This window comes from Eublepharis macularius, chromosome 9 (genome assembly GCF_028583425.1).
Source record: "Eublepharis macularius isolate TG4126 chromosome 9, MPM_Emac_v1.0, whole genome shotgun sequence".
In the NCBI taxonomy this organism is placed as follows: domain Eukaryota; kingdom Metazoa; phylum Chordata; class Lepidosauria; order Squamata; family Eublepharidae; genus Eublepharis; species Eublepharis macularius.
This window is the reverse complement of record NC_072798.1, coordinates 97,735,590-97,762,705: the sequence shown is the minus strand read 5'-3', so window position 1 is coordinate 97,762,705 and position 27,116 is coordinate 97,735,590. Positions and strand designations below refer to the sequence as shown.

Sequence of the window (27,116 nt, the reverse complement as noted above, 5' to 3'; positions counted from 1 at the left end):
ATTGCCACCTGCTGCGCTCCTGATCTCAGGTAGGTGAAGGGCAGCGGATGAGCATTACCACCTGCTCTGCTTCTGATCCCAGCTGAGTGAAGGGGGGCAGCATTGCCACCTGCTCTATTCCTGATCCCAACTGGGTGATGGCAAGTGGTGGCATTGCCACCTGTTCCACTCCTGATCCCAGCTGGGTGAAGGCGGGGGGCGGGCACTGCCACCTGCTCTGCGCCTGATCCTAGCATGGGCTTCCCTCCGTGGTGCGTTCTCAGAGGGACAGGCTGCCTCTTCTGTGCTTCCCTCCATGGCAGCGCCCTCTGGAGGCGCACCAGGATATGAAGTGAGTTGTCTGGAACACGGTTAGCCTTTTATATAATAGGATCTAGAGACTTTTAACCAGCTGATGTATGTAACATAATAAAAAAATTATTAACGAACTAGTAACAGCATTTCACATTTAAATGGAAACACATGTTGAACATTTTAACAGGACAGCGTAAAGCCTTCAGACATGAGGAAATTAACACATTATTTTATTCATATTATAATTGGAGTTATCATTTGATTACATGCATTATATTCATGTACTATAAAAATACTTTGCAGACACATTGCCTGATTCAGATCTGCTGGAAAGCATGAGATTTATGAAAGGAAGACACTTCAGTGAATGATGTATTGATCACACCAGTACATATCACTCCACTCACAATTGTGGTAACTGTATTTATGTAGCACTTTAAGACTGTGGAGAGTTAAAATTGAACAAAAATATAATCCCACATGAAGCTTTCCATGGTTCTACTCTGGCCCTCTAGCACTAACACAGAAGGTGGTAAGCACTGCTGTGCCATTTTATAGCAAAAAGGGCTTACAAGAAGTGGGACCATAAAAGCGTACTACATGGGCTAGGGTCTTTTTTCCTGTGTATAACTATACCATCCATGCTGATTCCATCTTTCCTTCCAAACTTCCTTTCCTTTCCTTTCCTTCACATAATAAGGTTTCAATGTCTCCCTGACAACTCAAGATGGGTAGCCTTTTTTGTCTGTCTGTAGCAGTAGAAGAGAGCAAGAGTCCAGTAGCACCTATGAGACTAACAAAATTTGTGGTAGGGTATGAGCGTACCTGAAGAAGTGAGCCTTGGCTCAAGAAAGCTCATACCCTACCCCAAATTTTGTTAGTCTTATAGGTGCTACTGGATCCCCTCCCTGACAATTGGCAGCAGATGAGGGGCAGGGTGGGGGCAGGCACTTACCAGTCTTACCACTGCATCCCCAGCCAATGATGTCACTTCTGGTGTGACCTGGAAACAATAGTGTTGCACCAGGGCCAATTCTTTGCTGATCCCATATGGCCCCTCCATGGCATACATGAGTATATACTCAATTGTATTTTTAGTTATATATTTATTGCTCAATTTTTGCTGTGTTTATTCAGAGACGTAGCATACAAACATTGGTATTTATGTTAAGGATCTTGCTTTATACTGGAGAAAATGAGTTTACACTAATGCATCTATTGCAAAAGCATATTATGGCATACCGCAATACACTTTTTAGCTCTTCTATTGTAGCGAGTCTCTTTTCGCCATGCCTTTAAGGTAATCTTCTGTAAAGTTAATTCAAAGACTTTTCCTATCCTTGCTGCTGCCCCTGGAGAGAGAAAAAACAGTCACAAAATCAGAGATCCTTTAAACAAACAATTGTTGCTGTTGAAGCTTTAAAAAGGATCATTTCCAGTTTTCTCTCATTATATATATATGGCTCACAGTGATGAATAATAGTATAAAGGCAGAACAATTAATAGGTAGCAAGCAACACAGACATGAGCCTGTCATCTCTGGGGCTGCCTTTGAAACTGTCTGGAAACTTCAGTTGGGGCAGGATACAGCGAACATATCCTCCCTGTGCCGAAAGAGCTGCTCTAGCTGCCCATCTGTTTCTAGGCACAATTCAAGCACTGGTTCCTACCTTTAAGGCCCTAAATGGCTTGGGGCCTCCTCCTAGCCTCTCCATCCCACCAAGCTCTTCCTCACACACCTGCTTCCTGGGCTTCCACCTTCACCAATCAGAGAGAGGGCTTTTTCAGCAGTGGCACCGTGCCTATCGAACGCCTTTCCTCTTGAGGCCCACTCTACCTTCTTTAGGCACCAGGCCAAAACATTTCTTTTTAACCAGGATTTTAATGAAGGGATTGATCAATCTTTTAACATAATTTTCATAGTCTGATTATAGCTTGAACTGTTCAATATTTTATGCTCTTGTTTATACTGTGTTTTTTATTTTCTTTTATGTTTTACTTTATGCTAGGAAAAGTGGAAGGGAGTAGGAAAAGAGGAAGACCTGAATGAGATGGCTTGACTCAATAAAAGAAACCACGTCCTCCAGTTTGCAGTATCTGAGCAAGTCTGTTAATAATAGGACATTTTGGAGGTCTCTCATTCATAGGGCTGCGAAAGGTCAGAGGCGACTTGACGGCACATAACACACATACGTTTTACTTTATAAGCCTCTTTGAGCATGTTCTCTGGAGAGGCAGCACAGAATTTTTTAAAATAAGTAAATAACAAAACTGTCTTTATACAAGCTAAATGATGTTCTCTTTTCTGCCATTATGTAGATGAGCTTTGAGGGAGTTTCACTGTGCCATGCAAAGCTGAGCCAACATTATTCCAAGCCCCCTGATTAGAAGGGTGCAATCCTGGTTTGCAAGAGTAAAGAAACTGTAGTTTGTTTGTTTGCTTAAATGTACTGGCAAACTGTGGTGTGCTAGAAATCAGAAATAGCCAGTTGTCTTGATTCTTTCAAGGCTTTTTCACACAGTGACAGAACATGTTGCTGTTACATCTCAACCAAGCCAATGAGTATGCAGGCAGTTATGTTTATAGAAGGAAAAAAAGAGAGAAAGAAAGCAGAGTCAAAATGTACATTTAAATATAATTCATACATTAGATATAAGAAAGTTACCAGCACAAGGCTCAGAATTTGAAAAAATACTTTTAGTTTGTTCTTGGACTCATAAAAGCTCAATTTGTAAATAGTTACAAAGAGAATCCAATTACTGAGCGTCAAAAACTACAACTGACCCATGTTTTGCTGGAATAATCAATTTTCTCCACAATGATTTCATGGTGATGTTTAAAACACATCTATTAAGCAATGGGACATACAAGAATACTTGTCATATTGCTTTGAGAAACCTGCCTCGTTATTTTTTAGCAATTTGTCTCCTGCATTCTAGTTTTGTCTTTTGTCACGGTAATTTTATGTATTCAAGTACTCCACGGATATTATTAGCTTAAAAAACTAAGCACTCTATTGAAGGTAAAATATTGAGTTTGTATGATCTAAGACTTACAATATTTGACATAAGACTTACGTTTGTGCTGCCCTTTACGGAACTGCAGCCAGCCCTTCCACTTCCTTAGGATCCGCCTTACTACCTGGTCTCTGTAAAAGCGTCTTGCAGCAGCGAATTTCCTCTCTAGGATCTCTTGAGCATTTTTCCTCATAATGCAATACTTTGTCCAGGCTCTGCGGTCATTAAACCACAATAAATAATGTATTAATGAGGCTTTTAAAAATGGATTAAAAATGCAAAAAAAAACCCAGCAATTTGTCAGGAAGCACATGGTGAAGTCATTCATGAAAACAAAAGAGAGAGGCTCGGAGTCATAAGTTCTTTCAGTGGAATGTTTATTGAATGCTGTTTTACTAAGAAGCTTTAGGTTGGTGGGGAGGGAGGCAGGAGGTGGGCAGGAGGAATGAGAGAGGCCTAAGTGGGCTAGTGAACGGAAGGCAGAAAGCAAAGGCAAAGTTGGTGGGGCATGTTGGCAGTGCGGGTGGCATGCTGTAGGCAGAAGTAGCAGCAAGAAGTGAGTAGGGAGGAAATGGGATTTCCCTTCTCCTAGGGTGTCATGTCTGTGCCCCATCCATGCTACTACTTAATGCTGACCTGTTGTTCCTGAACCAATGTTTCATGCTATGGCTCGATGTCATATTGCCAGTGCCATAACTGTTTCCTTTCACTGGCTTATTGAAGCTGCAGGTGCCTTATCTAACGGACTGTAGAAACTCTCAGTGCTTCTGGCCTTGTATACTGCTCACTCCCAGGCACTGCTATGTCTCAGCTTTGATCTCTTGCTTTCTCAGTGTCTCGACTTGATAGTACAAATATGTGAGATGTTCTCAGGATGAGTTCGCGCCAAAAGTCCTGTCTTACTGTTGGGAGGGGGAAGGAGCAAATGTGTGTGTTAAGAGGAAGGATTTTCCCACAAGTTACCATTCCTGTCAACCTTTTCTTACTTCTTAGATGCTTACCTTGCTTCTGAGTAATTCTATGGACATATCTGTGGAAATGACCTGATTTCTGAATAAAGCCATTTAACCAAGAGCCTGGATTTCTTGCTGCAATGGTACAGGGATCTATCTGCCATAGCCTGTCATCCATAGCCTGACATTTTGACAGGAATCATTATTTAATTGATGTATTGTCGAAGGCTTTCACGGCCGGAGAACGATGGTTGTTGTGGGTTTTCCGGGCTGTATTGCCGTGGTCTTGGAACTGCAATGCCAAGACCATGGCAATACAGCCCGGAAAACCCACAACAACCATCATTATTTAATTCTTCTGTACCTGTAACTTTTGGAGAATCGCTACCGGCTTCACGTTGTCAGAGCCAGACCCGGGGGCTGCGAAGCCAGAGGATTTAACATGCAACCCAGACCCGCAACTGGGACCAGGTGCAACTCCTGGAGGACTTTCTAGAGAGCTGGTGCCTGTGACTCAACCAGGACTGGACTTCCTAATGGACTCTAATATATCTGTGATGAGGGAACTTGGAGCTGCAGGAACCCTCCCCAAGTACCCAGAACTGGGGGCAATCCCAAAAGGGGGGGTACCCATCTTACATGGCCAACCTCCAGACAATGGGCACCCCGGGCCCGGGAAGAGAAAGAGAGGCAGAGAGGAGCTCTGTTTGGATGCTGTCCGAATGAGACAGGGGTGTCTAACATCTTGATGGAGCAGCAGCTGACCTCCATTCCTGAGAATGAACCAGGGATCGAGCCCATGGCGGACTCTTTGTTCGGAACATATCAAAACACATTCGAAAGGGAAGTAGCGGATATAGCCGCGAATGGATTAGATCTGTTGTGGGATGACTAACTGGGATATTACGTAAGCCTCCCCCTGCAGAGGGAGAGTTATTTGCCGTGGGGCTTGGAGCCCCCTCCAGATCTCCCTCAAAAAAGAGGCCCTGAGTTTTGAAGGGATCACAAGCAATGGAAAAGCATTTGCCAAGAGAGCTTATTCCTCACTTGAGATTCACCAGAGCCAGATGATGGGATGGAGTTAAGAGGAGATGATCGTTTGGATTACCTCAGTGAACAGCTTCATGTGATGAGACACGACCTGTTGGCGTTAACAGGACTTACAAGAGGTTGGATGAGAGGCGCGGTGGATGCCCAATATACACTAAGCCTGGTGGATTTACAAATAACAGGGGATCCTGGATTATCTCCAGGCAACAGGGAGGAGATATCAACACAAGCATTACTCAAGGATTTACAAATACATGGTGGGCCCTGGATTACCCCCCAGCAATGGGCAGAGTTCCCAGGACTACCTAAGTAATGACGTTACCTACACCCTGGACTGGAGTGCGGCCAGGCCATCAGACCCGTTTGGGGGCCAGATGCCGCAACCAAGAGAGGTGGAAGATAGTTACCAGACCATCAAGACCCAAGTGGCAATGATGAGAGAGGAGTTGGGGCAAACTGCCCAGCTAGTAAACGAAATGATGAGCCTGCCGGTGGGACCGGTTGTGAAACCGCTGCCGAAGGAGCGAGGGGGAGCTCCACAGAGTGACCAAGGACCAATAAATATGGACCAATGCCTTCGGAAATGGGAAGGCCACTTTTAATAACTCCTGAACAGTTTATGGGAGCTCAGGTGACTCTCCCGACCACACAGTTTCCAGTAGTTACTGGAATGGGGAGAGGGAGATCCATTCTGCCTCCCACCATAGTGACTGCCTCTAATATACCCTCCTGGGGAGTGGGAATGGGTCCATCTGGAAGAGCACAACCTTTGATCGTTCCTCCGGTCATGAGCGGCGCAGGGGCGCCAATTGCCACAACGGGGCTGAGTGTGTCAAGGAATCTACAAGTTCAAGCTCCCCCAACAGTAATGACAGTTCCCATTTTACCACCCCAAGGGGGACTGAGGTCCCAGCAAGGGGGGACACAGCCAATGAGGGTCCCGCCTGCTGCAACAAGCACAGGGGCATCAGGTGCTGCCGTAGGGATGACGGTGCCCCAAACCAGCCAACCACAGGGGACCCCTATCGTCATCCCAATGGGAACAGGAGTACAAATATGCCATCTGCAACCGGGGGGTCCCACAGTATACCCCCCTCAAAGAGTATAAGGGGTTCAAGCATAAACCTTTCAACCACAGCACGGCGTGGTGACTCAAGCCACTCCTATGATGTATGGAGCAGATGGAGCATATCAAATATCCTTCATGGCACAAGGACACGTTCAGCCACCCCAATCCAGAGCGGCCCCAATCCAGCAGCTGGCAGAACATCAGGGAGTAGAAGCTCCCGGAGCGGGACTGCCACAAGGATGGTTCAAATTAGAAGCCAAAGGTTTTTTTTTTTAGAAGCCAAGTTTGATGGGAAACTGGGAGACTTGGGATTTTTTAAAGTATAAGCCATGGAATTTTTCCAAGATTGGGGACATTTGTTTCCTACGGAACACAATTGGGTGAACCATTAAGGATCTCGACTAGTGGGCCCAGCAGCCGAGTGGTATGTAACTTTGCATGTCATGGGAGCACCCGAGCTGTATGATTTAAATGCTTTTGTGTATGCGCTAAGAGCCCAATTTGAAGACCCACTAGAGGAGGAAAGGGCTTGAACAAGACTCAGAACCATAAGACAGGGGTCCAGAACTGTAAGAGAATATGCTGCCGAATTCAGGCAATTAGCCACCAAAGTTCAGGACTATCATGAAGGAGTTAAAATTGAACTTTTCCTAAACGGATTAAATGCTGACCTTCTAGACAGAGTATTAATGCAGGATGACTCACAGACTCTGTTAGGGTGGATCCAATTAGCATGCAAGGTTGAAAACAGAAGCCGAGTGGCGAAACTCATATGAATGCAACAACATGCGGGGCCAAGGAGGACAACCACCACAGACAGGGGAGGTACCCTGTAAGGACCAAGGCCCCCCATCCCAGGAACTGGGAGAGAATTACGATGGAGACAAGGACTATGTTTAAAATGTGGAGGTGTTGTACATTTTGCAGCACAATGCCCCGTAAGACTGGCACAGGGGGGAAGAGGCCAAGGCACACCGAAACCCGCCCCCCCCCTAAATCGCTGGGTTGAAGATCACCTCCAAAACGTGGGAGGCCAGAGACCGGCTTGGATGCCGATGAGAGTCCCAGAAACACCGAGGAACCCATACAAAAAAAAGCAGAGGAGAATTTTACCCCACCATCGGGAAATGAGACAGATCTGCCGTGAAAAGGTCCTGACAGCAGGTCCCTAAAGAGCCCAAACCACCAGAGGTGAGAGAAAGAGGGGCTGTACTGTTTATGCCCGTGATGTTACCGAATCCAAAAAAAGGAACCCATGTGCAGGTGCAAGCATTAATAGATTCTGGATGTTCCTGGGACCTAATGTTGCCAGCCCTGGTCACAGGACTAGGACTAGAAGTAATAAAACTCAAAGACCCTATAGTATTTGAGCAAATGGACGGGTCTAGTATGACTTCCGCACCTATAGAACTGAGCCTACCCTGACGGGCATGGGGAACCCTACTTAGTACAAAGACAGTTTTGTTGGTAACATAAAAGCAAAGAAAAGGAAACTGGCTATACAGTAAAGGACTGCATAACAAGCTAAAAAGTCTTCATTGTCAGCCATATTGCCAACTACCTCACAGGGCGCTCTTCTTGTCACACCTAGAAAGAAAAAGCACTGCAAACCACATCTTTAAACAGAGAGGAGGACAAAACATTGGAATGCAATGACCTAGAAGTGATACCATCTGGATTCTCCCTAATACATGAGTGAGACATCAGTTCCAGAGAAAACTATAAGCATGGAATGGTCTTTGTCAATTCAGCACAGCATAACAACTTGTATATCTGTAAAATTTCAGATAAATGCATTTATATATCTAGTACTTACTCAAAGCACTTCCTCTTTAAGTTAGCGCTATAAAAGTTCCATGCTTTGTCATATAACTCTGGAGTCATCTGTAACGTAATTGCAAAAATAAAACAAATCAAGATACAGTAGATGTGCATGCTTAACTGCACATACATAAAGCTGTGAGTGCTAATGCACTGTGAAATTTACCAGTGCTTTCATTAAGAGGTGCAATATCAGATTTAACAAGAAATTGATCTCCCTGTTTTTCCTGAACATTGTAATCTTTTTCAGTGCTTACAATATTCTAATAGAATGGAATCAAACATAAAATAATCAAAGTCATAAACCTGAAACAGTCTACATAAGATTGCCATATAAAAGGCAATATACTGATTTGTTAATGCTGTGCAGTGTCGGAGATAGTTTGGTAGATAATGTGAGCGTGAAAATTAAGGTGTTTGGGAAGATGAAGCAGTATAATAATCTTGATCCTGTCTATCTATAATATTAAATCAGAAATAACAGAGGCTTGAGTTGCTGCAGTTACTGCCTGATCCTTTCTATCTGCCTCTGTTCCTGTACCAGGCACACTGCCAGCCTCTAGAAGGTCAGCACTAAAGTCCCAGGGAAGGCATTTGGCAGACTAAATAATTGGCCATGCCTGCCACTTTCTACCCTTTAGGAAGAGGAAACCTCGATTTTGCTTTTCAACGTTCCAGTGTCCCTTACCTAGACAAGCTCAATTCCAAAAGCAGAAAAGTGAAGCGTTAACAGCTACTTGGACAACTTCTTAAATGATACTGAAAATAATCCTAAGTAGGTCTATACAGATATGTGTCCTATTTTTTTCAATGGGGCTTACTCCCAGGAAAGTGTTCTTAGAACTGCAGCCTTTATTTATTTGAACATTTTCTTTGGATCTGAGGAATAATCTGGATGGGAATGGAAGATTTGTTTTCACTTACCAAGAAGCTTCCTTTCTTGGTGGTCCAGGAGTGAGGTAGTCCTTACTCTTGGGATATAGCTCCTCCTCTCCAAAGGCAGGGTCAGTCAGCTGATTTTGATCCCGGAGGGGAGGGGCTTGTCCCTGGAATCACCAGTCTGTTCCCAAGCCCTGACTCTCCATCACGATACCATGAGAGAAAACCACTTCCCTCAACCTTTTTTTTAAAACGGTAAGGACCCTCCCCTGAAACCTGTGGGAGGAAGACCACTGTCCTAACTCTCCATCCAATCCTAGAAGCCGCCCCCAAGAAACTCAGATATGTAGGACTGCCCCACTCCTGGACCTCCGAGAAAGGAAGCTTCACAGTAAGTGAAAACAAATCTTCCATTCTCCGGTGGTCCTAGGAGTGGGGCAGTCCTTACTCTTGGGACATACAAAAGCAGTGTGCCCCAGGGTGGGTCATCCACCTTTCAGGTCTAGAAGGTGTGTTGTAGTACCCTCCTGTCAAAAGCTGCCTCAGTGGCGGCCAACTTATCTATCCTGTAGTGTCTAATGAGTGATTGTACTGATATCCATGCCACCGTCTTATTGTTTCTAATGACTAAAGAATTTATAGGTTGCTGATGTCGCTGCTCCCCTTAGTGAGTGCACCATGTCGCCTTGAGGCATCTCCAAACCTCTGGCTTGATATGGCAGAATTACGTACCCTCTGATCTACCTACTTAACATAGAAAAGGGCACTCTCTGTCCCAGGGAGGACTTCCTGAAAAAGAAGAAAAACACTAGTGTCTCAGACTTTTGAAAACTATTTTAGTCCTGCTCAAGTAGATGCTCATGGTTCTACGTATATCAAGGTAGTGAGATTCCCTTTCCTTCCCATGCTTTGGATTAGGATAGAAGGAGGGTAGTACTATCTCTACTGTCATCTTGAAGGAAAGAGCAGAGCTCCCTATCTACTGCTAGTGCCTACTGTTCTGACACTTGTCTAGCTGATGTGATTCCCATCGGAATCCCTCTTGGCCTAGACAAGCGTTTAAAGGCATGTCGTTGGGGAGCAGGGAAGGAACGCTGCCCATAGTGTTGTTGAAGCCTTACCCGATTCCAAGTCAATCGCTTCTTGGAACGAGGCCCTGCATCGCTCGACACCGATCGGGACGGAGACTTGGCCGGAACCGGAGGGGGCTTGATCGGATCCGAGGATCTCAAAGCCGCAGGTGAAGCGACAGGAGACTGCGCTTTTTCCCCAGACTGCTTCCCCGATTGGGTTTTAGGGGGCAGGAGGTTGGATTCCCATAGGAACGCTTTAAGACAGGCATCCCGATCATTTCTAGCCTTGGGAGTAAACCCTTGGCAAATGGAGCATTTGGGAACATTGTGTCCCTCGCCCAAACAGAAAAGGCAAAGACCATGACCATCCGATTGGGTCATCTTCGTGCCACAATGCTGGCACTTCTTAAAAAGATACGACTGAGACATATCTTTTTTTTTAAAATTTTTTATTGGAATTAGAAATATTTTGTCATTTATAACAATCAAATTACTTTAATATTCCAGTTCTAACCCCCTCCCTTCCCCCCCCGTTTGTTGACTTCCAACAGATTTCCAACCCTTTGTCTATTCTTCCCCTACTCATTTCAACTTATTTTGTCAATTAAACATATACTTTCACACTCTTCTAAGCTAGTCTATTATAACACAGTGCTAAGTCAATTTCCCTTCACTTATCAACTAACTAATACATTCCTGGCATGTTATTCAATAGTAATAATACTGGTAATATTCTCAATATCCTGTACTCTAACTTATTCATTCTAATGTCATCAATATGGGACAAACAATTTATCCCTCCCTATACATAACTTGAGTACTCATAAGTGATGAATACATTTATAAGTCAACCAATTTAACTTATACTCTATATGTTACTCTTTACTTCCTCTTATATCTCTTATCTTTATAACATAAAGTCAATCAATTTAACCCATGTTCTGCACATTTCTAAATACCGCTATAACCAAAAATACCTTCAGCATAAGTCAATCAATTTAACCTATATTCTATATGCTACTTCTCATTCCCCCCCTTCTTGTATTCATGAATTTTAATTCTATTAATTCTCAATTACACCCCTATCTGCCAGCAACATAATTAATTAATTAATTTCTATTCTTATATGTCACATAATAACTATTACTTAATACTGTATAGAATAATCAAATAAAATAATTGCTTAGTAATTCTTCTTTAACTCTCCTCCCCCCGGTATAGTCACTTCTCTCTTCTTTTGTTTTTCTTCAATAATTTTCAAACTGCCACAGTTCTCCTCCCACCTCCCATTTTTTCACCAAATATTGTTTCAGCTTCTCCCAATCTGTGTTAAACTGTCCTGGATCAAGGTCTCTTAGTTTTCTTGTCAGTTTATCCATCTCCGCCATGTACAGCAATTTGTGAATCCAGTCCTCGATAGTTGGCACTTCTTGTACTTGTCCGGGGTCTGGGTCCCAGCCCCCAGACTTGGTAGGAGGGAACAGCAGGTCAGCCGGGCTGATGGGCAAACAGAGGGGGCAGCCAGCAGACAGCAGGTCAACTGGTCAGCCAGCTGACAGCAGGTCAACTGGTCAGCCAGCTGACAGCAGGTCAACCGGTCTGACTGGCAGGCAGAGGGGGCAGCTGGGGGACAGCAGGTCAACCCCTCCCACAGGCAAATGGAGCCAGAACCTGCCGGTGCCAGGGGCAAGGGGCAAAAGCCCAGGGCCTCAGGAGGCAGGGGGAGACAGAGAGAGGCCAGCGAGTCCCACTCCCCTAGGGAGGGAAAGGGGGCTAGGCAAGGCGGAAGGGGGCAAGGGCAGAGGGATTGGAAGCTCAGCAGTCACCCACCCAAAGACCTTACCTGAGGAGGAGAAGCAGCAGCAGCCCCAACAACCCAAAGCCACGCCCCAGCTAGAAAATAGTAGCCTGGCCCAGGAGTTGCCAAAAGCCAAGCCACTCCAGGTGGGGCTATTGGAGGCACTCTGCAGGAAGCCCTGGGCAACCAGCCAAGGAGCCACAGCTGGACCCACCTTCAGCCATCAGCTCAGCCAGGGAGGCCGGGCTGCTAGCCAGGGGACTGCAGCTGGACATGCCTTCAGCAATCAGCCAAGGCAGGGAGGCTGGGCAGCCAGAGAACAAGGCACAGCTGGTGCTGGTCAGTGGGGCCAGATCAGCTACCCCAGCTGCAACTGCTTGGTGCAGCCCAAGGCCAGGCTGGAAGAGGGGTGGGGCAGTAGGAGGAAGCCCTATAAAAGCTGGCTGGGAAGAGCCCTGTGGTGGTGGGTGTGAGTGAGGAGTGATGATGTGGAGTGAGAGCAGTAAGATGCAAGGGTGGAGGCTTGGAGGAGAGTCCTGGAAGGAGAAGATGAAGGAGGGCGCAGAGGGTAAGCAGGCCAGGTTGAGCAGGCCAGCGAGTGGACTGAGAGGGAGTCTGGGTGAGGTATACCGCCCCTTCTTCCACAGAGCAGGGTCCTGCAGATTCCCTGGCCCCCCTGTGACGTCAGGAGCAGACCGCCCAGTGCCACGCCCAGCGGCAGCGACGGCAAGCCCTGACAAGTTGGTGGCCCGTACGGGGAGAGACGTTCTGACGCAGGCGCCAGTCAAGGGGCGGCCTCCCAAGGCCGCCGCCCCAGCGGAGCTCGGACCGTGGCTGGAGGAACGCCAGGATAGGATGTGGGGAAAGCTGGAGGCAGCCTACCCAGCCGCTCCAGTGGAACTAGCACAGACAGCGGAGCTGCAGATGCAAGCCGGCACACTCACTGAGGCCTTGCCAAGGGTTTGCGCCCTCGTTTGGGAAAATAACCCACCGCCTGGCAAGCAGGTGCAGAGTCTATGCGCCACCGTGAAGATAGGCCGGCTGATCCTACAAGCCCTGTTGGACTCTGGGAGTGCAGTCTCAGCAATTCGGCCCCAGCTCCTCCCAGCTGCCACCCCAGTGTACCGCTGGATCCCGGTGACGGATGTGATGGGCCGCACCCAGCCGTACCCTACGGCCCTAATCACGATAGAGTACCTAGGGGTCCGCCACCAAATGGAAGTTGCCCAGTTAGCTCACCTACCCGTACCAATACTGCTGGGAAGAGATGCCCCGGGATTCTTCAGGCTCCTCCAGCAGGCAGCGGAGAAATTGGGAAGAGACACCCCAGGGATCGCCGGGTCTCGGCTGAAGGCGGCAGGGGAATTGACAGACCCACAAGTTGCCATCGCTCTGCAAGTGGAGGAAGCCAACGACCCGGGAGAGGGTCCCTCCACCAGACCAGGGGCAGAACCATGGACTGGAGGCCCAGCTGGAACCCTGGCAGACCGCCCATTCCGTGATGCCCAAGGGGCGGATGAGTCCTTGCAGCGCTTGCGAGAGACAGCCGCTCGTGAGGAGGAGCAAGTGCGGGATGAACGGAGGTCCCAACGACTCCCTCGCATCGAGAAGCAAGGAGGGGTTTGGGTTCGCATAGCTCGTGCCCCAAATGGCCAGGGGGAGGTCCGCCAACTACTTGTGCCAGCAGCCTATCGGGCGGAAGTCCTCCGCATGGCCCATGAGCACGCTTGGGCCGGGCACCTAGGGCACCACAAGACCCTGAGGAAGGTTCTTGAGCAATTCTTCTGGCCCTCCGTGAATGCAGACGTGAAGGCCCACTGCCGCTCATGTCCCACCTGCCAGCGGGTGGCAGCCCGCCGCCCGCCGAAGGCCCCCCTCTCCCCGCTGCCCGTCATGGAGACGCCCTTCCAACGCATCGCAATGGATTTCATCGGACCGCTGCCACGCACACCCCGAGGCCATCGCTTTGCCCTGGTGATTGTGGACTATGCCACGCGGTTCCCCGAGGTCATCCCGCTGAAGACCATGCAGACCCCGGGGATGGTACGGGCCCTGTCCAAGTTTTTCGCAATGGTGGGGCTGCCAGACGAAATTTTGACGGATCGGGGGGGCCCGTTCCGTGCCACAGCCATGCGCCAGCTCTGCCAGAATTTGGGGATCCGGCAGGTGTTCACCTCGGCTTACCACCCTCAAACAGATGGGTTGGCAGAGCGGCTGAACCAGACCGTCAAGGAGGCCCTGAAGAAGATGACGCGGGAGAAGCCTCACCAGTGGGACTTGTACATCGACCCGCTCATGTTCGCCCTCCGGGAGACCACGCAGGCCTCCACCGGCTTCAGCCCATTCGAGCTGCTATATGGGCGCAAGCCAAGGGGGATGCTCTCCCGGCTGACGGAACGCTGGGGGCCCCGGGCCAGCAGCCCCGCACCCCCCATACAGGAGTACGTGAGCCGGCTCCGTGACCGGGTGCAACAGTCCCAAGCGGAGGCAAATCGCAGACTGACTCGCACCCAGTCAAAGCAAAAGGCCGCCTATGACCGGGGTGCGCGGATGAGGACTTTCCAGGCCGGAGGTCCTCGTGCACCACTCGGTGTTCCCAAGAGAGGAAGGGGACCCTTGGAGGGGTCCCTACCAGATTCGAAGGGTGCTGGGCCCCACCACCTACGAAGTCCAGTGTGGGGTCGGCCGGCGTCGGCGGAAGACCCTGCATGTGAACCTCCTAAAGCAGTGGCACGAGCGCCCAAAAGAGGAGTGTGGCGTGGCTGAGGACCCGCTAGAGCTCCCTGACAGTGTGCTGCCTTGGACCACTGATGCCCCGGAGTTCGAGGAGCCCAAGGTGGACCCTCAGCTCGACCCAGCTCAGAGGGCCCAGCTACAAGACCTCTGGGCTCGGATTCCCGGGGTCTTCTCCCGCAGGCCGGGCAGCACGAGCCTGATCCAACATGCCATTCCAACGGACCCGGGGCAGACAGCCCGGGCTACCTGGCGCCCCATCCCCAGGAAGCGGTGGGAGGCAGTGGAGAAAGAGACCGACGAGATGCTCAGGCTTGGGGTAATCGAGCCCTCGCGAAGCGCTTGGAGGAGCCCGATAGTCTTGGTGCCCAAGCCGGATGGGACCACCCGATTCTGCATCGACTATCGCGAACTGAATAAGGTGGCCCAGTTCGATGCATACCCCATGCCCCGAGCAGATGTGTTGGTAGACCACCTAGGGTCCGCCCGCTACCTGTCGGCCCTAGACTTGACGAAGGGCTACTGGCAAGTGCCCGTGCGGCCAGCAGACCGGGAGAAGACGGCCTTTGCCACCCCACGAGGCCTCTTCCAGTTCAAGAAGATGCCGTTTGGTCTACACGGGGCAGCTGCCACGTTTCAGCGGCTGGTGGACCAAGTGCTGGGAGAGTGCCGGGCGTATGCAATGGCGTACATAGATGACATCATCATCTTCAGCCCGGACTGGCCCACCCACCTCCAACACTTGGAAGCTGTCATGAGGGCCCTCCAGCGAGCCGGACTACGGGCTAACCCAAAGAAGAGCCACCTGGGGTTCCAGGAACTCCAGTACCTGGGCTTTGTGGTCGGGGGAGGCCGAGTTCGCCCACCACCAGACAAGGTGGCCTCGATAGCTGATGCCCCCCAGCCCCGGACCAAGAAGCAGGTCCGACGTTTCCTGGGACTACTGGGGTATTACGGGCGGTTCATCCCCCACTTTGCCTCCCGAGCCGCCCCCCTGACAGACTGCTTAAAGAAGGGGCTGCCCAACCAAGTCCGGTGGACCCCAGCACTAGAAGCAGCTTTCAAGGACCTGCGGTCAGCCCTCTCTAATACCACAGCCCTGTGGAACCCGGACTTTGACCGACCCTTTACGCTGGCCACAGACGCTTCTGACACCGGCCTTGGGGCAGTCCTGACTCAGGAACGTGACGGAACCGACGTCCCCATCCTCTTCCTGAGTCGGAAGCTGCAGCCCGCAGAGAGGCGCTATGCAACAGTGGAGCGGGAGGCCCTAGCGGTCAAGTGGGCAGTGGGGGCCCTGCAATACTACCTGGCCAATAATCCCTTTGTCCTACTAACGGACCATGCGCCCCTGCAGTGGCTCCACCGCATGAAGGCGCACAACCCCCGTGTGCTGCGGTGGTACCTCTCCCTCCTCCCCTTCCGGTTCACCATCAAGTACCGCAAGGGGGCGCAGCATGTGGATGCGGACTTCATGTCCCGCATGTTTGAATCTGACCCTGACCCCCACAACTCAAAGCTAAGTGGGGGGGGGTGTCCGGGGTCTGGGTCCCAGCCCCCAGACTTGGTAGGAGGGAACAGCAGGTCAGCCGGGCTGATGGGCAAACAGAGGGGGCAGCCAGCAGACAGCAGGTCAACTGGTCAGCCAGCTGACAGCAGGTCAACTGGTCAGCCAGCTGACAGCAGGTCAACCGGTCTGACTGGCAGGCAGAGGGGGCAGCTGGGGGACAGCAGGTCAACCCCTCCCACAGGCAAATGGAGCCAGAACCTGCCGGTGCCAGGGGCAAGGGGCAAAAGCCCAGGGCCTCAGGAGGCAGGGGGAGACAGAGAGAGGCCAGCGAGTCCCACTCCCCTAGGGAGGGAAAGGGGGCTAGGCAAGGCGGAAGGGGGCAAGGGCAGAGGGATTGGAAGCTCAGCAGTCACCCACCCAAAGACCTTACCTGAGGAGGAGAAGCAGCAGCAGCCCCAACAACCCAAAGCCACACCCCAGCTAGAAAATAGTAGCCTGGCCCAGGAGTTGCCAAAAGCCAAGCCACTCCAGGTGGGGCTATTGGAGGCACTCTGCAGGAAGCCCTGGGCAACCAGCCAAGGAGCCACAGCTGGACCCACCTTCAGCCATCAGCTCAGCCAGGGAGGCCGGGCTGCTAGCCAGGGGACTGCAGCTGGACATGCCTTCAGCAATCAGCCAAGGCAGGGAGGCTGGGCAGCCAGAGAACAAGGCACAGCTGGTGCTGGTCAGTGGGGCCAGATCAGCTACCCCAGCTGCAACTGCTTGGTGCAGCCCAAGGCCAGGCTGGAAGAGGGGTGGGGCAGTAGGAGGAAGCCCTATAAAAGCTGGCTGGGAAGAGCCCTGTGGTGGTGGGTGTGAGTGAGGAGTGATGATGTGGAGTGAGAGCAGTAAGATGCAAGGGTGGAGGCTTGGAGGAGAGTCCTGGAAGGAGAAGATGAAGGAGGGCGCAGAGGGTAAGCAGGCCAGGTTGAGCAGGCCAGCGAGTGGACTGAGAGGGAGTCTGGGTGAGGTATACCACCCCTTCTTCCACAGAGCAGGGTCCTGCAGATTCCCTGGCCCCCCTGTGACGTCAGGAGCAGACCGCCCAGTGCCACGCCCAGCGGCAGCGACGGCAAGCCCTGACAGTACTTTCCACTTTTGCGCATACAAAAGTCTAGCCGCTGCTGTCATGTAAAAAAGCAATGTCCTATGTTGTGCTGGAATATCTTCCATTCCCAAGTTCAGTAGCAGGAGTTCTGGGTTCTTATTAACTTGAAACTGTAAAATCTCACTTATTACTCTTATTATTTCCCCCCAGTACTGCCTGACTACCTCACAAGTCCACCACATATGGTACAAAGATCCTTCATGCTTTTTACATTTCCAGTATTTATTAGACGTGTTCACATTCCCTAGCGCAATTTTCTTTGGTGTCAGGTACCAACGATAGATCATTTTATAAACATTCTCTTTAATGTTAGTGCATGTCGTAATCTTCAAAGTATTTTTCCACAAATATTCCCACGCCTCCATTGTTATTTCTTTATTAAAATTTATAGCCCACTTCACCATTTGCACCTTAACTACCTCTTCTTCAGTATACCATTTTAACAACACTTTATAGACCTTTGAAATTTCCTTTTTGTCTTCTTGTAAAATTACTTCCTCCAAGTCCGAGTTCTCCACTCTTATCCCTCCCTTGGCACAATCCTATTTATAAAGGTCTCTGAGCTGTCTATATTGAAACCAGTCATAATTTGGAGACAACTCTTCTTGCGTCTTTATTCTTAATTTAGAAAATTCTATTCGTGTTATCTCCTTATACGTTAAACACTGTTGTTCATTATCAACAGTTCTCGGATCTATCGCTTCATAAGGAACCACCCAGGAGGGAATTCCTTCTTGTAGGTAATCTCTGTACTTTTTCCATATTGTGAAGAGGCTTCTCCGAATGTAATGGTGTAAAAACATAGAGTCCGCTTTTACTTTATCATACCATAAGTATGCATGCCATCCAAATATTTTTTTGTATCCCTCTAAGGCCAGCAATTTGCGATTTTTAAGCATCATCCAGTCCTTCAGCCAAACCAAGCAGATTGCCTCATAGTAAAGTCTTAGGTTGGGCAGTTGCATTCCGCCTCTCTCTTTCGCATCCTGTAACACTTTCATTTTCACTCGAGGCTTTTTGCCTGCCCAAACAAAGTCCGATATCTTTCTCTGCCATTTCTCAAACTGCTTGGAATCCCGAATAACTGGTATTGTCTGTAACAAAAACATCACTCTTGGCAGCACATTCATCTTGACTGCTGCAATTCTTCCCAACCATGACAAATTCAATCTATTCCATTTAATCAAATCTCGCTCTATTTGAGTCCACAATTTCTCATAATTATTCTTAAATAGATCTATATTCTTTGCAGTCAGTTCAATTCCCAAATATTTCACCTTATTTGTTACTTCACAGTCTGTTATTTCCATAAGTTGCTGTTGTTTTTGTTTAGTCATATTTTACACAGTATCTTTGACTTCTTTTTGTTTACAAAAAAACCTGCCAAATCTCCAAATTCTGTAATTTTTTCTATTACCCTTGGCATGTTTTCAATTGGATCTTCCACAATTAACATTATATCGTCTGCAAATGCTCTGACCTTATAGGAAAAGTCTTTTATCTTTATTCCATGGATTGCATTATCTTCTCGGATCTGTATCATCAAAATTTCCAAAACCATTATAAACAACAGTGGAGACAACGGGCAACCTTGTCTTGTACCTTTGCCTATAGTCAATTTCTTAGTCACCTCGTCATTCACCACAATTGCTGCACTCTGGTCTCTGTAAATTTCTTTTACTGCTCTGATAAATCTTTCTCCCAACTGTAGCTGTTCCATAGTGGCGAACATAAAATCCCAGTTCAAATTACAAATGCTTTTTCAGCGTCCACAAAGAAGAACCCAACCTCCTTATCACAACGCCTATCATAATATTCAATAGCATTTATAACTGTCCTTAAATTGTCTCTGATTTGTCTATTCGGTAAAAAACCAGCTTGTTCTTCCCCAATAACTTCGGATAGCCATCCCTTTACTCTTTCCGCTAAGATCTTCGCAAAGATCTTATAGTCATTGTTAAGTAAGGAAATAGGTCTGTAATTTTTGACGTTAGTCAAGTCCTGTCCTTCTTTAGGGATCAATGATATATTAGCTTCACTCCAAGTATCTGGAATTCTTTGATCTCTCATAACACCATTTATCACTTCTTTTAGGAATGACACCAGTTCATTGACCATTACCTTATAAAATTTAGCTGTGAGTCCATCAGGCCCTGGCGCCTTACCCAGATTTGTTGACTGTATTGCCTTCCTTATCTCTTCCTCTGTCACTTCACTATTCAATTTATTTCTCCAATCTTCCGAGATCACTGGGAGCCTCATTTTCCCCAGATATGTCGCTATTGAATCTTTATTCACCTCTTTTTTATTATACAATTTAGCGTAAAATTTGTAGAAGGCTCTACTAATAGCAGTCTGTTCCAGATATACTTTATTATCCTCACATATTTTATTTGTCTTCTTCTCCTTTCTCTTCTTCAATTGCCATGCCAAATATTTCCCAGGTTTATTTGCTCCTTCAAACGACTTTTGATTCATTCTCTTCAGATTCCATTCCAATTCTTTATTATTCATTGCTGTCAACTGTTCTTGTAAAATTTTAATGTCTTGGTAAACTTTCTTCTTCCCTGGTCTTTTCTTTAGTAGTATTTCTTTGGCTTTTATTTTCTCTGTAATCTCCTGTCTCTTCTCCTCTTGTTTTTTCCTGGCTCTTCCATTTAAGTCCATTAGTATGCCTCTAATTACTGCCTTATAGGTATCCCATACCTTGTTGGTTGGTACTTCTCGATTCATGTTGTATTGTATGAAGAACTTAGTTTCCCTTCTCAACGTCTCCAAGTTTTCTCCCTCTTGCAACAAGTCCTCATTTATTCTCCATCCTTTCCTCTTAGTTCTTTTCCCAAACTTCCACATAATTGGATTGTGATCTGAGCCTACCATAGGCATTATTTCCACCTCTTTAGTCCATAACACTAAGTCCTTTGAGGCCCAGATCATGTCGATTCGTGATAGAGTGTCTTGCGGAGAAAAATGTGAATTGTCTGCCCTTGGGATTCTGTATTCTCCATACATCTTCCAAAGTTTCCTGCTGCATTAATGCAAAAAAAGTTTTTGGTAGTAGTCCTCTTTTCTTTTGTGCAGTTGCTGATTTCTTGTCCTGCTCCAAATTTGTAACTCCATTGAAGTCTCCTGCAAGAATTATCTGGTCGTAAGAAAGTTCATCTAATTGCTTCCTCAAATCCTCAAAGAAGCTTTCTTTTGCTCCATTAGGTGCATAGATTCCAATGACCAGCACTTTCTTTAAATTCCATGTACATTCCACCGCTAAAAATCTGGCTTCTGGATCCTTAAACACTAACTTTGGCTGCAGCTCCTCTCTAATATACAAGACCACTCCCCTTTTTTTCTTTTTTGTGGCCGCTGCAAAATGAGTGCCCAATTTGCTCAGTTTTAGATATTTTACATCCTGTTTTCTAATATGAGTCTCTTGTAGACAAACAATATCACATTTCTGTTTTAATAGCCAGTGAAAAGTACTTTTTCTCTTATTGGGTGAATTAAGTCCATTTACATTCCAAGATATAACCTTACATTCCATATTCATAGCCTTGTTGCTGGTAAGTCCTTTTCATTGTCCCTCATAAACTTTTCCATTTCAAATTCAGATCTGATGCGCTTTTTCACTCCTCCAAACTCAAATGCCAGCCCTTCCGGTAATTCCCATCTATACCTTATTTTCATGTCCTTCAAAATTTGGACTAAGGCTTTATATTTTTTCCGATCAAGCAACACCGATCTAGGTAACTCCTTCATAATAATCACCGTCTTGCCATCAACCTCCAATGGGTCTTGAAATTGCTTGCTCACAATCATTTTTTTCATATTTCTGGTTGTAAATTGCACAATCACGTCTCTTGGTAACTTCCTCTGGGCCGCAAATCTTGAGTTTATACGAGACACCACATCTAGGATAGCCACGATTTCTTCTTCTTCCTTCCCCAGGTATCCAGCTAACACTTCAGCAACTTGCTCTTGAGCTGTCTTTCCCTCCATTTCCGGCAAACCGCGAAACCTTAGCTGCTTTTCCATATACTTGCTCTCCGCAATAGCCATTCTGCCCCTCATCGTCCTCATATCTGTCTGTTGCGTGTCTGAGAGATTCTCCATCGCCTTCTCCACCACGTTAACTTTTTGCTGTGTTGCTTCCATTCCCTTTTTCATTTCTGCCAATTCACTTTTAACTGTCTCTTTAACTTCTTTGATCTCTTTCACCAGCTCCTGCTGGACCTTTAACATTTCCGAAAATCTTTTGTCTAAATTTTCCATAGCAGTCTGCCACTCTTTTTTCGACATCGTGGGGCTTGACTTGCCTCGCTCCCACGAATCTGCTCGTTTCCTTAACTCCATGGCGCTTGGCTAAGTGTCCCTTTAATTTAATTTAATTCAAATGTCCCGGTTTCAAAAGAAAAAAAAAAGCACTTACAAGATCCAAAATGCCGGGCGTCTTTTCTCTATGGTTTTTCTATATTTTTGTAATCCAATATGGCATACTTCCTCTTCTGCTGAAGCCCGTGCCCTTCCCTCTTCAAAGATGGCGATTGCCCTCTTCCTGTCTGCCTTAGGGCCGTCTCTCTCCAGCAGCTCTATCACAATTACGTACTTCCTGTTTCCCGTCTCCTCACAGCAGCTCTCGCGATGGTAGAAGCTTTCTCACAGTCTATTATCTCCTCACAACCACAGGTATGAACAACAATCCTCCAATTTCTCTAATTACTTCTTTTAGCTTAGTCCTTTTACTAATCTGTTTCTTGCCGAGTCTTCCTCTGCTTTTAATCAAACTGTTGCAGTTTAAAAGTCCCCTTTAATGCTTCTTTACTTTAAGTAATTCGTCCCGTTTCAAGAGATAGTGATCTTTACCTTTTCAAACGTCTTTCTGGGTTGTAATCACTGCTTCAAACTCAGGTTCTCTTTCACCTTCTTTCCTCCTGTTGATGCTTGGGCATGTAGATCTTATGCCAGCCGTCACTGGCCCCAGGACTGCCGCAGAGATATAGGCCGACCTGTCTTAGGGTGGGACCTCAAGGGACGGGGGCGAGTCCGTTGTGCAGAACCCCCCCTCGCCCGAGATCAACGCGCCCTGAGGTACTTGAGCGTTCAAAGCCTGTTCTCCGCCTGAGAACAGGGGACCGCGGGCTTGTTTGCCCCCGCCGGTCACTAAAAACGGCAGCTCGGTCAGCTCTGCTCCCAGAGCTGTGTTAGACCTCCATGGATCCCAAACAGGAAGTCCGCCGACTGAGACATATCGAAGACTTACAGGATCAGTTGACTATGCTAGAAGGAAAGAACCTCTCTCGACGGCGGCGAAAGAAGAACTGAGGGAATGGTGGGGACGCTCACTCTAACGACCGCGTTTTGGCAGGAACGCTACTGCGCATGCACGGTGGCTGCGAGCGTCCCCTTTAACATATCTAAAAGCTAGAAAAATCTCTCCGCGGCCGGCCTGCGCGTGCGCAGTCCCAATGTGGGGCTGCACAGAAGGATGATGACAAACTACAGTTACTTTGGCTTAGGCCTAAGGGTCAACGTTCTAGTTCCTAAGCCAAACGTTGTGTCTGGCTGCCATGTTAAACCCATGGTTCTTGTTGATCATAGCAGAGCATCTAAGTAGGTGCAAGGACTATTTCCAGAGCTATTTTTCAGTTCTGTCCTTCAGCTCTTTGAGGACCTTGCAGCCAGGTCTGAGGCCTGAGAAAATGCAACTCTAGCCAAGAGCGAAGCTGTTGCCCATGCTCTGAGAAATGTAGTAGAAGCTTCCAAGTTTCTGCACCGAGCCTGTTCAAACCACCTGACTCAGGAATCCTTGGCTATGGCTATTCGTGTCAGTGGGCAGAACGGGATTGGACAGCAGGCTGGTTACTGGATCATCCACCACTGGCAACTCGATCCTCTTAGTAGTCTCTGGAATCAGAGTATAAGACTTGGAAAAAAGGAAATAGAGTGGTTAGCTTTGGGGGTTTTGTTGGAGTTTCCCTCTTAGCCTTTTACAGGCATAAAAGGCTATTGGAAAGGAGAATCTCTGGCAGAGTTGCTCCCAATTTTGGGGAGGATCCTCTCTGACCCTTCTGGGAACTCTGGGTCCTCAGTACCTTAGGGAGCAATCTAAAATACAGCTCCTGGAGGAATATCTTGTTTGCCTCGGGGTGACTATGTGTACTAGGGAACAGTTCCCCATTTTTTGCCTTGGCTGAAAGAGAACCCAGTAGCTCAAGAGTCCTCCAGTTGTAGGCTTAACGGAGGGCTGTGTTCTCAATGGCACGTCTCTTTAAGCTGGGGGGAGGATCCCACTCCTTTCCCTATCTTGGAGTTGCCCCCCCCCCAGGTTGACCCTCTCGCCCATCTAAGGGTCCAGGCACTAGGCTACTTGTTGGTACTCCTTCAGGACCTCTTAGGATTCCTTATTTCCGTCTTGAGCCATGCCAGTAGATTTCTTAAATAATAACAACTGTGCTTAAGCACTGCACTTCTGGGCAGATCAATACCAATCAGAGCTGTGATCAGAATTATCATTATCCTCCCCCAATACTACTGGGTAGCTGAGGCTGAGGTTTACCCAAGGCCAGCTACTGAGCTCATGCAATTATGGTATTTGAACCAGCAGAGTGCTGAATTCGCGGTCCAGTTTCTTAACTACAATGTTACAGCAGCTCACTTCTGTTAAGAGACCCAGGAGTAGGCTGAAGCCTGGGAGTTTGGCAAGTCTAGGATGCAGGCTTGCACTCTCTGAGACCTGGGAGGTAGCTAGGCCTGCCTTTGCTGGCAATTCTGCCCACAGAAAAATTTTTCAGGCGTCCTTGCCTGATGGTTCCAGGCCCTTGGACCTTCTCTCTTTTACTGGCCTGTTGACAGGCCCAGAAGGGGGCCGAAGCCTGGAAGTTTAGCACATTTAGGCCGCAGATTTGTACTCTCTGAGGCCTGGGAGGTGGCTAGGCCTGCCTTTGTTGGCATTCCACCAACAGGAATTTTCAGACTGCCCTTGGGCCTTCTCTCTTTCACTGGCCTGTTGAGAGGCCCAGAAGGGAGCTGAGGCCTGGGAGTTTGGCACATCTATGCTACAGATCTGGGCTCTCTGGAGCCTGGGAAATGACTGAGGCATGCCAGTACTGACATTCCCGCCAACAGGATTTTTTCCACCAAAGGGAGAAAACGAAAGTGAAAGGCGCACTTCAGAAAAACCCAGCTGAAAGAGGGAGAAATAAAAGGCTTCCTTTTATTTGGAGCAAACTGGCTCGGAGGCTTCTGCTACTCTTTTCTCCTCCCTCCTTCCTTTCATGGCCCCCATTCATTGCTGGATCAGTCTTACCGCGCTTCAGTTGGGGCTGCCGGGATTGGAGCAGTTTCTCTGCTGCTGATGGAGGCTGCTCCTACCAAGCCTGAGGGAGTTCCCGGAAATATCAGTTTCCATAACAGGCTACCACAGACTCAAACACCGCACCCTCTGGTCATCTGAGGGGGGAGGGTTCCTCCCAGCCTGTAGGTGGGGAACCTCGGTGCAGTTTGCGGTTGCAGCTGTGGAACCAAGGAGAACCTAGGAACTGTTGGCTCTTTGCTCGCTTTTGCGGTTGTGGCCGTGGAACCTAGTAGGACCTAGGGCTGTCAACTCTAATGCTCGCAGTCGCTCCAAAGCAATAGGGGGTGTGGTAGGGCAGTAGGGCCTTTCCCTTCCCATGTGAGCTCTGCACTTCCTGTGTCTGGCAGTATCTTCTTCACTGGGATCGCTGCGCTCTACAGAGCATTGCTGAAGATGTCCTGCTCAGAAGGCAGGGTCAGAAAGACTGGAGATTCCAGGGACAAGCCCCTCCCCTCCGGGATCAAAATCAACAGACTGACCCTGCCTTCAGAGAGGAGGAGCTATATCCCAAGAGTAAGGACTGCCCCACTACTAGGACCACTGGAGAAAGGGACAAACCATGTAGACATTACCCAACTGGGCACATAGCAGCTTGAGTTAAACTCTGTGCAGTGCTGAAGTGACTAGGCATTACAGGAAGGAGAAGGATCCCAGGATTAAGATGTCTGAATTTTATTTCTCTATAATACGTTGAAAAAGAATTATTCCAACTTTTCCCTTTGTTGTTTATTTCCCCCCCTCATGTCTTCTTTTCTTAGGACTTTGGGGGTGAAGGATCCTCTTTATCTTTACTTAATCTAGGATAAAACTAGATATTTATTCAAAATGAAATTATAATTCTTTGTACAATACATTTGATAACAGCAACAGTTCTTATTCTATGGAACAGCTTGCAGGGTTAAAAACAAATTATTACCAGCTGATCATCATCGAGTCCCAAAAGGGTGTGCAAATATGTGTCTGAAATTACTTTTAACCTTAGGCTTAAGGCAGGATCGATGCACATGTTCCTGTGGAGGAAAAGAAAATTTATAATACTTTTCTGAAAACACTAATCACAGAATTATTCAAATAATATTAATGAAACACCGTATTGGATACATTATATTTGAGGAAGAAAACATGATAAATGAAGATCATTGCTGTGTTAAGGAATACTGTTGATAACTCCTGTTCAGAATAATAACCATATATGTTATTATATCATGGAAAACCTTCTGTTTTCCAAAAAAAAATCTGCTGATCATTTTAAAACATTTAATATATCATACAAATATGTTATAATATTATTCATTCAGAGATTATCTGAAACATACATTATGTATATAGTGAATGCTGTATGCTATATGTCCCACATTGAAAAAGTCTGTGTTATATACCTCCACAAGACATTATCAATGCAACCCAAGCAGAATCTCTCTACATGATAGTTCTTATGCAAGGGTGTTCAAGTGAAGGGAGACTCAATGTTAGCTGAAAAGCATAGCTTAAGGCTCTGTCAGTTTCACCTCTCTAGAGCTGGCAGAGATCACTCCTCAGAGGGTTTGTTTATTTCATCTTCCCCTCCCCAAAGGCTCTGCCAATTTCACTTCCCCTAGGGGGAGATGAAGATGAAATAAACAAACTTATGAGAAGCCATCTTTGTCAGCTCTAGAGAGGTGAAACTGAGAGAACCTTTGGCTCTGCCTTTTTAAACTACACTTCCCGGCTAACATTGCGTCTCCTTTCACTTGAGTGTCCTTGCATAAGAAGTCTCGTGTAGAGAGACTCTCAGTGCACTGTAGTCAATGGGGTATGTAATAGAAGCAGCAACATCGAGTGTACAAAGATAAAAAGAAGAACTTGAATTGCTGCTATATGCCAATAAAGGCTAACTTGACTTGAAAAAGAAGAAAACCCACCAGGGACAACAAGGATTAGTCAACTAGGAGTATGAGGACAGCACCTCTCGTTCTTTTAGTGTCCCTTCCTTGTTTTGTCTCCTGATTGGTACTCTCATGGCAATATCCTGCTTCTTTTTTGTATTCTGTCTCTCTTAGTCAGCTAAATAGCTAGACACTGTCTCTATCTCTCCTCTTCATTATGTAAGCATGTAAGTTCCAAAATAAACTTTTCTTTACACTTAAGCAGTGGCTATCATTGTGTAAGGCACTCTGCCAACAGTAAGGATGGTGTCACTTTGCCTAACACTGCACTGTAAATAAAGCTAACTGATCAGGACAGTGCAAAATATCTTTTGATAGTGAACTGCTTGAAATGCTTCCACATATTCAAAAATGCTGCATAAAAATTCTGCAGTACAAGACTGAGAAATTCTTGCTTGTGTTTGCTCGAACATACTCATCTATACATCTAATTCTCAACACGGCCAAATCTGTAGATACTTGGGAGACTGGAATCATGAACAGACAAGACAGATCTTT

The 27,116-nt window shown here is 47.3% G+C and overlaps 1 protein-coding gene across 1 annotated transcript in view; it reads right to left on the bottom strand.

The window, feature by feature from the left end:
• The window catches only part of FBXL13 (F-box and leucine rich repeat protein 13), a 174,046-nt gene that overhangs the window by 133,236 nt on the left and 13,694 nt on the right, over nucleotides 1-27,116 (bottom strand). Inside the window, 4 exon segments of the mRNA XM_054987798.1 lie at nucleotides 1,537-1,646; nucleotides 3,373-3,527; nucleotides 8,201-8,268; nucleotides 25,610-25,703. Of these exon segments, the coding sequence (XP_054843773.1) occupies nucleotides 1,537-1,646; nucleotides 3,373-3,527; nucleotides 8,201-8,268; nucleotides 25,610-25,703 (427 nt within the window).